At 37.4% G+C, this 13,321-nt stretch overlaps 2 protein-coding genes across 2 annotated transcripts; both read left to right on the plus strand.

The window, feature by feature from the left end:
* Nucleotides 1-10,419: 10,419 nt before the first annotated feature.
* Nucleotides 10,420-10,908, plus strand: LOC147497179 (uncharacterized). Its single transcript, XM_086562790.1, has one exon. It carries the CDS (start codon nt 10,420-10,422, stop codon nt 10,906-10,908), a length of 489 nt encoding a protein of 162 aa, XP_086418916.1.
* Nucleotides 10,909-11,301: 393 nt separating this feature from the next.
* Nucleotides 11,302-12,336, plus strand: LOC147497180 (uncharacterized). The gene is made up of 2 exons (XM_086562792.1): nt 11,302-11,785; nt 12,014-12,336. The coding sequence occupies exons 1-2, from the start codon at nt 11,302-11,304 to the stop codon at nt 12,334-12,336; spliced, it is 807 nt and encodes a 268-aa protein (XP_086418918.1).
* The last annotated feature ends 985 nt before the right edge of the window (nt 12,337-13,321 follow it).

A 13,321-nucleotide genomic window follows, 5' to 3' on the forward strand; every position in this document is an offset into this window, starting at 1 on the left:
CATGACTCAAAAACTGAGAAAATATGCAAGAGTGGAAAATGTGAATTATGTTAAACATGGACTTAGGATCTGGCACTTACAGCCACACACTCCATAGGGAGGGCCCGGTTACCTGAATGGTGCACTTACCAATATATGGAAGTGAAAGGAAGTACACCAAATATCAAATGTCAGTCCTCATAGACAGGGTCTTGTAAAAGGACATCCTCCACATCAGGGGACATTAACTTGTGAAAATGTTTTAACTGTTGGCCATTGAGTTGAAAGGTATTGTTGTCCTTGGGATTTACCAAGGTGATTGCCCCGTAAGGGGTGACTTCAGTAACCAGAAAAGGACCAGACCAACGGGTTTTTAATTTCCCTGGGAAAATATGCAAATGGGAGTTGTAAAGCAAGACCTTTTGACTGACCACAAACTCTTTACGCAAAATTTGTTTATCATGAATACGTTTCATGTTAGCTTTATAATCTTATGCGAGATCATAATAATCGCTACGGATTTCTTCAAACTCATTTAATTGCAATTTGCGCTTGACACCCGCCTCATCAAAATTGAAGTTAAGGCTTTTTATAGCCCAAATAGCACGGTGCTCTAATTTAACGGGCAAGTGACAAGGTTTTCCAAATACAAGTCTAAAGGGAGACATACCTATAGGAGTTTTAAAAGCAGTCCTATACGCCCATAAGGCATCAGTTAGATGCTTAGACCAATCTTTCCTATCAAGATTTACAGTTGTTTCTAATTTTTTTTAATTTCGCCATTAAAGACTTCTACCTGGCCGCTAGTCGGTGGATGATAAAGAATTGCCACCTTATGGGTAACTCCGTACTTTTTAACTAGGGAAGCAACAACTTTGTTACAAAAATGTGTTCCGCCATCACTAATAATAGCTTTAGGAATGCCAAATCAATAGAAAATGTATTCCTTAATGAAAAACACAACTCTCTTATGGTCATTGTTACGGCAAGCCATGGCCTCTATCCATTTAGACACGTAGTCCACGATAACAAGAATATAAATAAAATCGTGGGAAACAGGAAAAAGACCCATGAAATCAATGCCCCATACATAAAAAAATTCTACTACCATGATGGGATTTAATGGCATCATATTACGTTTAGTGATTCGCCCAAGTTGTTGGCAACGAACACACGTCTTGCAATGCAGTTGGGCATATTTAAAAAGGGTAGACCAATAAAACCCACATTGAATAACTTTAGCAGCTGTTTTCATACCACTAAAATGGACACCACTCTTTATCATGGCAGAACGATAGAATCTCATTATATTCCCACTGGAAAATACAACGACGAATAATCTTATCTGCACCATACTTATAAAGGTAGGGCTCATCCCAGTAGTATAGCTTAAATCTGGCCAAGAACTTCTTACGTTCATTTCTTGACCAAATATCAGGAATAATATCAGAAGCTAAATAATTCACAATGTCAGCATGCCATGGTGCATAAAAAATAGCATACAGATGCTCATCAAGAAAAGAGTCAGGTATGGACTTAGAATCACTATCATCATCATTTGTTACTCTAGATAAGTGCTCGGCAACTACATTTTTGACCCCTCTTTTGTCCTTAATTTCTAAGGTGAACTCTTGCAGGAGAAGAATCCATCGGAGCAATCTGTGTTTAGCATTCTTCTTTGCGAGAAGGTACCTAAGGGTTGCATGGTCTGTGTAAACTAAAGTCTTAGTACCAACCAAATAAGGACGAAACTTATCTAAAGCATAAACTACAACTGAAAATTCTTTTTCTGTAGTTGTATAGTTTCGTTGAGAATCCTTTAAAGTTTTACTAGCATAATAAATAACAGTGGGCTTATTATCTAGTTTCTGTCCCAACATGGAACCAAAAACATAATCACTAGCATCACACATGAGTTCGAAAGGTTTAGACCAATCGGGAGGCTGTATAATTGGTGTAGATATTAAAGCGGCTTTTAAAGATTCAAAAGCCTGTTTACAGTTATAATTAAAATAAAAAATGACATCCTTTAAAAGCATATTAGTTAAAGGCCTAGCTATTTTTGAAAAATTCTTGATAAAACGCCTATAAAAACCTGCATGGCCTAGAAAGGCTCTAATGTCATGGACAGTCCATGGTATGGGTATAGATGCGATCTTATCTAGTTTGGCCTTATCTACTTTGATGCCATCACTAGATACAATATGACCTAGCACTATTCCTTTTTTAACCATGTAATGACATTTTTCCCAATTTAAAACCAGACTCTTCTCTTCACACCGTGTCAAAACCTTAGACAGGTTAGACAGGTAGCCAGTGAAAGAGTCTCCATAGATAGAAAAATCATCCATAAAAACTTCCATGAAGCGCTCTACCATGTCACTAAATATATGAAGCATACACCGCTGGAAGGTACCGGGAGCATTACAAAGGCCAAAAGGCATTCGTTTATAGGCATACGTTCCAAAAGGACATGTGAATGTAGTCTTTTCTTGGTCATCAATATCAATAATAATCTGAAAAGAACCAGAGTAGCCATCTAAAAAATAATAATAAGCATGACCAGCTAAACGTTCGAGCATCTGATCTATAAATGGTAAAGGAAAATGATCCTTTCCTGTCATGGCATTTAAACATCTGTAATCAATAAAGATTCTCCATTTCATAGGAACATGCGTGGAAACATATTTGCCCTTAGCATTACGCACCATGGTAACTCCCGATTTCTTAGGAACTACATGAATGGGACTTACCCATTCGCTATCAGAGATTGGGTATATGATACCCACATCGAGTAATTGTAAGACTTCTTCTCTGACCACCTCTTTCATGGCAGGGTTCAAGCGACGCTGTGGTTCGCGAGAAGTCTTTGCATTATCCTCCAAATGGATATGATGTGTGTATACATTAGGGTCAATTCCCTTAATGTCGTCTAGGGACTAACCAATCGCAGAACGATGTTCCCTAATCACCCTATTCAAACGTGCCTCTTCATCCGCAGACAACAAAGAAGATATAATTATCGGATGACTACCATCCGGATCAAGTTGAATATACTTCAACTTAGAAGGAAGAGGTTTAAGCACAGGGGTGGGAGGAATGTCGATAAAGGCTTCTAGAGGTTCCTCATCGTGAATAGTGAAGACTTGTTTAGGTATCAAATCTTCATACTCGGTAGATGGCATTACAAAAGGATCTAAGGTAGGTGTAGACTCTAAAAGGGCGTTGACTTCCTCTACGTAGGAGTCATCCTCAAAATCTGAACTTCTGAAAGAAAGGAATTTATGTGTCTGGTTTTCTGGAAACGTGTTATTAAAATAGTCTTGATCTAAGCTCTCGATCATGTTCACCTCCGAATTTATAGACGAATTTGGTAACTGTTTCATCATTTTAAAAGCATTTACCTCAACAGAAAGATGGCTAAAAGACATGGACATCGAACTATCGCGGTAGTTTATAAGCGCGTTGGTAGTTGCCAAGAAAGGACGCCCTAAAATGATCGGAATAGAATCGTTAGCGACTTCTGTATCGAGGATAACAAAATTAGCAGGATAGTAAAAATCCTGAACCTTAACAAGCACGTTTTCAACCACATCCTTAGGATACTTAATAGATTGATCAGCTAATTGCAACGTCATTTTAGTAGGTTGCATCTCCTGTAGACCTATTTGTTTATATAAATAATAAGCGAGTAAGTTAACACTCGCCCCCAGGTCTAATAGCACGGTCGTCGTGTGGGAATCTCCTAAGGTGCATTGTACTGTAGGACGACCAAGGTCCTTGTACTTAATGATTCCATTATGTTCGGATAAAGTTGGAAACTGTTCGGTTAAAAATGCGTCTTTAGGAATATTTGTCTTACACCTAGTAGTGCACAACTCTTTGAGAAACTTAGCATGGTGAGGTAACTTTTTAATTACTTCAAGAAAGGGTAGGTTTATCATTAGATTTTTGAAAACTTCCCTAATTTCATCGAAATTCGTATCATTGGTTAACATGACTAATCTATGGGGAAACGGTGGGTTCTCTCTATATTTAGCATATGGATCAACAGGATGTTTAACCTTGGATTTTTGTTTCTTAGGTTGTAGTTTAACTGGTACTTCTACAGTCAGTTACTACTTCGGTATCTAGTAAAATATCAGGTGTAGGGACTACTGGTGGGGTAACTACAGGCATAGTTACGGTGTTATCAACCACTCTGCCAGAATGGAGAGTGGTGATGGCATTTAGCTCACCTACATTTCCATTTTCATTATTATTATTATCGTTTACCTCAAAGGCTGTGTTTGGTGTTTTAGGATTAGGAATCGCTTGACCTGGAAACACACCTTTTGGTTGTACTTTCTCTTGTGTTAACTGTTGTAAGGAAAGTTGGATGGACTGTAAAATCTGTTGTTGGGTTTGCATAAAGGCATCAAAACGATCCGGTTGTGGAGGAGTGGTTGTTACTGGTTGTGTGATAGGAACTATGTCACGTTGATTATTAATGGTGGGTTGTGATAGTTATTATTTACCGGAATGATACCTCTATTAGCATTATAATTATTATTGTTATAATTATTATAATTCCCTTGTCCTTGTCCTTATCATGGTGGAGCTTGGTTGTAATTGTTTGCTGGCTTAACATTTTGATTATTATACCCTAGAGGTGTAACTTGTTGATTATTTCTCCAACTGAAGTAGGGATTTTGTCTCCAAGGGGCGTTAGGAATAGGATAGCTATTAATGGAGCAAACATTATCTGGTTGTGATGGTTGTTGTTTATAGGCGAGAGGACAATAGGAGTAGGGATGCTCTAGACTCAAACAAAAATTACATGGAACAAAGTTGACATTCATGATAGGTGTAGGCTTTTGTTAAATAGAAATAGCTTCTACCTTTTTAGTGAGAGATTCGATTAAAGTTTTAAGCTTAGGATCAGGTTTAATCTCAAACATACCGGCAGCCTTAATTGTTGAAGAAGAACTAGCGGAGCGGGGGATATCGTCACTACCCCCCCCCCCCCCAGTTATTATTACGTTTTGTTTGATCTTCTAAACACCTATAAGCCTCTGGGGCTCCTTTACTAAGGAAACTACCCCCATTCATTTTATCCAGGACCTCTTTATGGTGGTGTAAAAGTCTCTTGAAAAAGGCACGAACTAACGTGTCTTTTGCAAGGTTATGATGTGGACACTATATAAGAAGATCAGTGAAACGATTCCAGGCCTCGGAAAAGGATTCATGAGGATTCTGGCGGAAAAAATGAATCTTTGAAAGCATTTCATCTGTCTTCAGTGGTGGGTAAAAATGTTCCATAAACAATTGAACAAGTTTGGCCCATGAGTCCACAGAATTAGGCACTTGGGCAGTTAACCAAGACGCCGCCTTATCGGCTAGGGTGAAAGGAAACACCCTCAGTTTAATTTGTTCTGCACCTACCATAGGATGATGGAATATGGTAAGAACTTGTTCAATCCTACGCATATGCTGATAAGGTTTTTCATGGTCTAACCCATGAAAAACTGGTAACAAATTAAATATATTCGGGGGGATTTGGAAATCCCCCACTGGGTCTGCAAGAACGATGCAAGGCTTAGGGCTATCGTTCAGGGCTTTGTAAAAGTCAGAGAGAGGAGACTCTCTTTCTTCAGCTATTATTTTATTTGTAGTGTGTGGTATACTAGATAGGTGTGTGTGTTGACGTTCACGATAAATTACGTTAGTCATTTTTTCTCTACCTGACCTTAATCTCATGCAAGGCTAAGTCCAATATTAAAGAAACATGGCAACAGTTAAAACAAAGCTGATATGCTAGAATAAATCCTCTAACATGAGAGGCGAGGAGTGGAAGAAGGAGTACCTGAATGTCTCCTTGCTACGCATTTGAATAGCGTCTTCTATACGCGATTTCAGTGTATTCAAGCAGATAGCAACACTGAATAACTTTGAAAAAAATTAAAGTTTGAACTAACCTGTGAAATCGGGCATATTCAGAAGAGGGCGCGTGGCACGCTCAAATTTTGCCTAACAAGGGTGCAAGGCGCGCTCTTGCCTGACTCGAAGTCCAGGCACTTTAGCGCGGGGCGTGCTTCAAATTTGCCTAACAAGGGCGCGGGGTGCGCTCTTGCCTTGGACGATGTCCAAACACTTTAGCGCGAGGGAAGCTTCAAATTTAGGCTAATCAGGTACAGGGAACACTCAGTGTATTTCTGCAAAAAAAATTAGTTTCTGAAGCAAATAACCACAGTTAGAACCAAACAAGGGTGGGTGGGTTTAATGGGATTTTGGTAGGATTAACACTACTAAAGGAAATTAAACTAAACAAAACTAAGATGGCAGCGATGCCATTTGATAAAAGGAAAAATGATAGTTTTACCTACGAATAAGTAATTAAACTCAAATGTAAGTAAAACAAAATGATTTTCTTATTGCTAATTTATCAACGATTCTACTCTCGTTATCAATGTAATATTTGGAGTAGATAATTCATTCCACTCCTAGCTCATTTAGATGTGAACACTTCCTAGTTTATGTAATTCTAACAAAAAATAGTGAGAGTAATGGAATTAAATTTAACTAAGATGCTGAATTAAGTAATCAAGATGTTATAAATCAAATACGACAATTCAATACTAAATTGACAATATGAGAAGGAATTAGGGGAATTTGATTCTACCTTGATTCGACTTAATAAACTAGCATAGAATTCGTTGTAATCCAAATCTTTACGTTTTCACGTAAAGGTTGGGTATTTCTAATCCCTAATTATTCATGGTAATCTCTACCAACTAACAATCAGCATGTGAAGCAATCAAACCCATTCTCATGGTAAACTAATTACTTTCTAGAATGGAATAGATTATTACATCCATTTATACACTAATACAATCAAGTTTTCATCAAGGCTTCCTCAAACCCCTCTAATGAAGGTTTAGCCTTGATTCATTAAACTATCATTTCTAGAATAAGAACAATAAGAACAATACATTATTTAATGAATAACAATTACTTTATTAATCTAATGAACAATAGGAACAAGACAGTATTACAAGAATAATGATTACTTTATTAATCTAATTGAAAGAGTCTAAGAATTAAACTAAATTAAAACTGAATTTATGAATAAAATTAAGACCAAACTAAAACTAACTAAATATTGAATTATAAACTAAGTTTATCAATTATCTCTAAGTAACTTAAGAGCTAAGCCTTAGTCTTCTTTATATAGAAGAGGCTAGATCCACAATTTCGTGCATGGGCTTAGGAGCCATGTTTTGGGCCAGAAAATCGAGCCCAAAACCTCATTACTTCAGTCCATAAAGGGGTTTTCAGATGGAAATAACTTTAACAGCCTTTTCATCCACTTCTTCTCCTCTGATTGGCTCAAAGCTTAGACCATTAGAAATCTTGTTCTGAGCTTGTAGTTTTGACATATGGTAGGTCCAATTCTGAGGTCTGAGTCCAAAGAAATGGCCTACAGAAGTTCTATTGACTTTTGTGCGCTATTTCTGCCCGCGTTGACTTTGACTTTTCATCTTTGATCGGGCTTTAAAAAGGCTCTTTCTCCTTGAATCTTGGCCTTTAATCATAAAACTTCTTAGCAACCAACTTTTGCTCCTTTATCTCGCAAAAGGGATGCATTTCTTCACATATTCGACTCCATTGCCTGAAATACACAAGAGCACGATAACAATACTAACTCTTACTTATTAATCACATAATTGGTCAAAAAGTAATATTGTTAAAGGGTTAAAACTACAGTTTTGGGCTCTTATCGTGAGACAGCAAGTATTCAATGATACTTGGTGTACACGGGTAATGGATATCGTCAAAACCATCCTGATTAATGGTGGCCCTTGTGGCTATATCTATATTGGGAAGTGTTTGGACCCTACCTTCGGTGTGTTCCCAGGCTTTGACTTTGGCCCAACACCTTTCTGGATCTGGCCCAATGCCTTTCTAGACTCCGACCCAATACTCCGAATCCGGTCCAACATGATTCCAGACTTAGTCCATATCAAAATGGTTATAGGTGCATCTGGCACAGGTCCAATTAAACAAGCACATTCTGGTCAACAGAAGAGAGAGAAGTAGAAAAGAATATCTTATTCAGGAGATAAAGATAAACCAGATATTTAGAGGTTTGGGAGTTAAAGTGGAATCCGGATCTTGGAATCTGGACTTTTCCAATAAGAGAGTCTGCTCTCACTTTCATAACTACGAAAGCAAAATTGCTGAGACTTGATCCCTGTTTCCAGACTTGGGTACGTAGGCAGGCATCAGAGGTTCAGTCTCACTTTCTCCATCAATCCATCAACTACTCATAACCTTAATCATGTTTGGGAATTTCTAGTCCAAACATTTGGCACCGTCTCTGTTTTTCAAATCCACACCAATGGCCAGAGCACAAACTAGAGCATAAGCCAATAGCCAACAACATCATGTCGTCTCCCAACAATCTACTCACCGTAGAATGATTCCTGTCAATGTAACACATGCCAATAACAATCCATAAAATGTTGTCCAAGATGTTCCAAAATCTTCATGACCTCCGCAACAAGTTCAACATAATCCAGATGAACTCCAGGCATAAATACTGAGGCTTACTGAAGAGAATGAAAGATTTCGGAATGCTAGGGGGAAAAGGCCTAGGATTCCCTCTCTAGATAGTTCTGAACAACATTCATCAGCACCGCAAAGGAATCGCAATGCACCTGATGATAGGTGAGAACCAGTTCTTCCAGCACAATCCTATGTATGGGAGAGACTAGGTTTAGATTCTCATCATAATACCAGAAGGACAAATTTCATACATGGAGTCCAGATTCCTGATCATCATTCAACTAGAAGGACAGATTCTGGACATGGAGTCTGGACTCCTGAAAACTCCCTATCCGGTCATTCCGGACGAATAAATTTTGATCCACGCGGTCATCGACATCAAGTTCTGACTCTACCCCTATATGCTCACAGATATAATTGGCATGCCCATTCACCCCGACATAATTTCCTAGAAGAAAATAATGTTGGACTAGATTGAAGGACTGTCGAAGATATTGTAGTAAGAGCAATGAGAGGAAAAAGTACTCGCAATGACAAAACCAGATACTTAGCCGTAATGGGTTTCCAGCATTATCCATTTTCAGTGTAGGAACCGTTATGGTCGCAGTTTACAAACCGTGAAAACCATGCGCAGCGGAATAAAGGTTCTCACGGTTTGGTTTAGGAAATCATACCTTTAGATCAACTGTGATATCTCTGAAAATCCAAGATCTACGAAATCAGCAACCTCTTGATCTTCTGTTATATTCATATCCTTAGAATGGATGTTGTGTGGGCAACGATCTACCAGCCCCTTCTTTCTCTCTTTGCCTCTTTCACTCACAAGGTCAGAACCAATTTTAGAACTAACCTTTCTTGAGAAAACCTTGGTAAAAATGGCCAGAGAAAGAGGGTTTCTATTTATAGGCTACAACAGGGACCATGAGGAGAAATCAGGGTTAGGTATCCTGACAGGCTTGGGCATCCCATGTTCGCCCAGAACACACGGCCCAAGTCCGTCAACAAATGGCTTATTCCACTAAAGACCATTGTTGCACTACCGCCCTAATCCCAAATTACATGTTACGTTTATGAGCTCCATATTATATGCTCGTTGATCTCCCCGTGTTTAAGATATCGAATGTCACTTGATTAAGTCAAGTTACTGACAACTACATTAATCAACTTTTTATGTCCTTGAGTAGTACCACTCAACCTCATTGTCATGTCAGATTAAATCCACCTGCAGGGTTTACATGACAATCCTTATGAGCTCTTCAAGGGGACATCATCAGCCCGACTTCCTGCGGGTCACGGATTCCTTCTATAATCAACAGCACACCTTACATATAATGTCATTACCCAATCCATCGAGTTTGTTGATTCACAAATGAATCTCACTCATTGATGATTTAAAACAATGTACAATGCACGTAAGTGCCAATTATTATATCCGGATTAAAAGGACAAGCATCCATAATAACAGAGGTGTTTGTTCTCTTATATAGTCAGTATAAAGAGAAACAACCTCACTTGGTCATGTTCAATACACACAAAGTGTACTAGTGTAATCCTATAGTCAAGATAGACTAATACCAGATTGTACTACAACCATACCAATGGTTTGTCCAAATCCATCTAGGTTGTGAACGTTTACTTATACTTTATAAGGTACTGATGATATGATCTTCTGTGTGTCACCACACACCATATCATCTACAACATCAAATATTAGACGTATGCATATAACTAATAACATATATAATATGCATAACATTTGCCCATATGATTCTCATTCAAAATATAAAGAATTAGAGTTAATACAAAAGTAATGCTTTTAGTATATAACCCTATCATTCATATTGCATTCATAACTATTGTCGCGCTACGAACTTCAAGAAGCCTGACTTCAAAATGTATGATGAAGAGAATGGAGATCCATACACTCATCTGTTTTACTATTGGTCCCGAATGACTATGGAAAATGATGATGCACTGCTCTGCAAGTTGTTTCTAGCCACTCTCAAAGGTGATGCTTTAGTATGGTTTAACTTTCTTACATCCAAATCAATTAGAAACTTCCTAGAATTAGTTAAGAAATTTGTTGATCACTATCAATATAATTGTGAGATTAAACAGGATTCTGCTGCCTTATTTAATCTCATAAAAAATTCTAGAGAATCTATCAGGGATTTTTTCAAAAGGTTTCAAACTTTACTTAATGTTACTGATCCTCCATCTGACAAGTTTGTCATCCAAGCTTTCGAAGATGCCATAGGATATGATCGTAGCAGTCTATACAATTCGCTAACTAGACACCAGCCTTACCCTAAGTCTGTATTGTTTGATCACGCTGAAGAGTTTGCACGAGTTGAAGATGATCTCAAAGCTAGGCAACTTTGAGAAGAAAATATTCAGAAAAACAAAAAAGAGTCTGGACGGAACTCCAGCAACAATAAAGGACAGGATAGAAGCAAGCAGAACAACTTCCATTCCGGACAGAACTCCAAGCCTAACCAGCCAAATAAAAAAGAAAAGATTTTCACTCTTTTATCGATGAAACATTCTGAAGTTTCTGAAAGAATAAAGGGGCAAAATCTTCTTTATAAGCCAAGGCCATTACCTGAAGATACAGCCAACATCAGAGATAAATCCAAACGATGCAAATTTCATGATGATTTTGGTCACACTACAAACGACTACAGAATTGTTTGAAGTGCTATTCAGCGCTTAGTTGATGACAAGAAGTTGGATGAATTCATAAAGAAAGCAGCACAACTGAAGTTTGCCAAACATATGGTCATCAAGGCTGGACATGCCCATCTTGATTCCATTTCAAATAATCAGCGGAAGTTTGAGAAAAAACAAAAATTCAATTTTCTAATGGACTGGAACAGAGTCGACGGAATTGATTTTCTTAAAGGTGACAATGCAGAAACATATGAACCTAAACCCTTATCCTTTAGTGATCGTGACTTATATGGAGTATTTCAACCACATTATGATGTTGTGATGATATCAGAATTCATTGGAATGTGGAGGGTTCAAAAAATTATGCTAGATACTGGAAGCTCTGTAAGTGTTTTATTTTCTAGAGCTTATGTAGAAATGAAGTTGCCACTAGAGCTTATCATTCTGGAAGAAAACCCTATTGTTGGGTTTGATGGAACAACAACTATTCCGATAGGAGCTATACGTCTACCAGTAACAGTCGGAAACCAGTGGGTTGAAATCAATTTTTTGCTGATGAATTGTCACTCTCCATATAATGCAATTCTGGGTAGAGATTGAATCCACCAGATGCAGGCAGTTATAACCACTTTCCACCAGGCAGTAAAGTTTCCATGCAGTTAAGGAATCTATAAAATCCAGAGTGATCAGATGGAATCCAAAATATGTCATGACAAAGCACTAGATGACTATAAACCTTTAGTGGTTCATGCGAATAGTGTGATTCAGGACACTCCACAGCAGTAGTAATTACTATATAGATCCACATCCATTTCAGATGAGAAACAAAAAGACCTTCCTACTGTTGATAAACTTGAAGAAGTTCAGATTGGAATGAGTCTAGAACATACCACTTTCATATCAACTAAGCTTTCCGAGGTTGATAGAAATGACATGACAGAATTGTTAAAGAAAAATAGCACAACTTTCGCATGGAGCATAGATGACATGACTATAATCAGTCTAGACATAGCATGCCATCATCATGATCTTGATGTGGATCTTATAGCAAAACCTGTCATGCAAAGACCAAGGCGCATGGCACCTGATAAAAGGCTAAAAGTCAATGAAGAGGTTAGTCATTTATTGAAGGCTAAGTGATGATAACACTTTTGCGGGGTAAAGAATTGAAGTTTCTTTATCCGTTTTGGTACTAACTCAAGTTCTTTACTCATGTTCTTTGTGTGTATTATTAGAGTAAGGGTTTCGTTCCAATTTAAGACTAGAATAGCATTACAATTAGAGTTTGTTTAAGGGAAACTAGTGAGAAGGATTTTTGATGGTTGAGTAATATTAAAACTACTTAGCTTGAATTTAGATATCTTAAGTTAAAAGTTACGTAAACATGTACCACTAAAAAAATGAAATGGATAGATGGAAAGGTGTGGAGAGTTAAATCCACTCATGTGAAGAAAAACCTTTATTGCTTGAATCTAGTTTATTGTATCTCTAATCTTTCTTGGAATTCATAGACAAATCTTAATAAAGATTAGAGTTTGATCCCTAACAATATGTTCTTATCTCTAATATCATATTGCTAGTATGAGAAACAAAAGCAATGACTTATCTCTAATAAATCACCTCAATTCCTAACTAGACTCTACACCAACTACCATTTTGGGGTAGGATATAAAGTCTAGCTTATTTGTCCTAAACAAATAACTATAAATCAATAACAAAAGTTGTTCCTCATATGAGTATCATTAACCCTCCACAAAGGAAGGTTTTAGCTCATGATCCTTGGAGTTGTATGCAATATGTTTGATTGTATGATATGTTTAAAATGAAGAAGAGAAGAAGAGTATAAAGAACTGAATTTTAAACTTCAAAGAACAAGATTTTATTTAGAGAAAAACTAAAGTAGCCATTAACACTATTACACCGAAAAAAACTAAGCTTAGCTAGAAATGAAAAATGCATGAACATGGAATGAATGCTCTCATTTCCCAATTCACTACATATGAGAGCATTCTATTTTCCATCCCACGTGAAGCCACCTCCCACATTAAATTCCATCCTATCTAAAACTAAACCAAGATAAAATAATCACTATTACTAGAATCCAAAGTCAAGTCTTGCTAATTAA

This window comes from Coptis chinensis, chromosome 5 (genome assembly GCF_015680905.1).
Source record: "Coptis chinensis isolate HL-2020 chromosome 5, ASM1568090v1, whole genome shotgun sequence".
NCBI classification, from domain to species: domain Eukaryota; kingdom Viridiplantae; phylum Streptophyta; class Magnoliopsida; order Ranunculales; family Ranunculaceae; genus Coptis; species Coptis chinensis.

Coding starts and splice junctions, on each gene's coding strand:
- LOC147497179 (XM_086562790.1), top strand. CDS start 10,420: ATGTATGATGAAGAGAATGGAGATCCATACACTCATCTGTTTTACTAT.
- LOC147497180 (XM_086562792.1), top strand. CDS start 11,302: ATGGTCATCAAGGCTGGACATGCCCATCTTGATTCCATTTCAAATAAT. Junction 11,786..12,013: donor TCCATATAATGCAATTCTGG/GTAGAGATTGAA, acceptor CATCCATTTCAG/ATGAGAAACAAAAAGACCTT.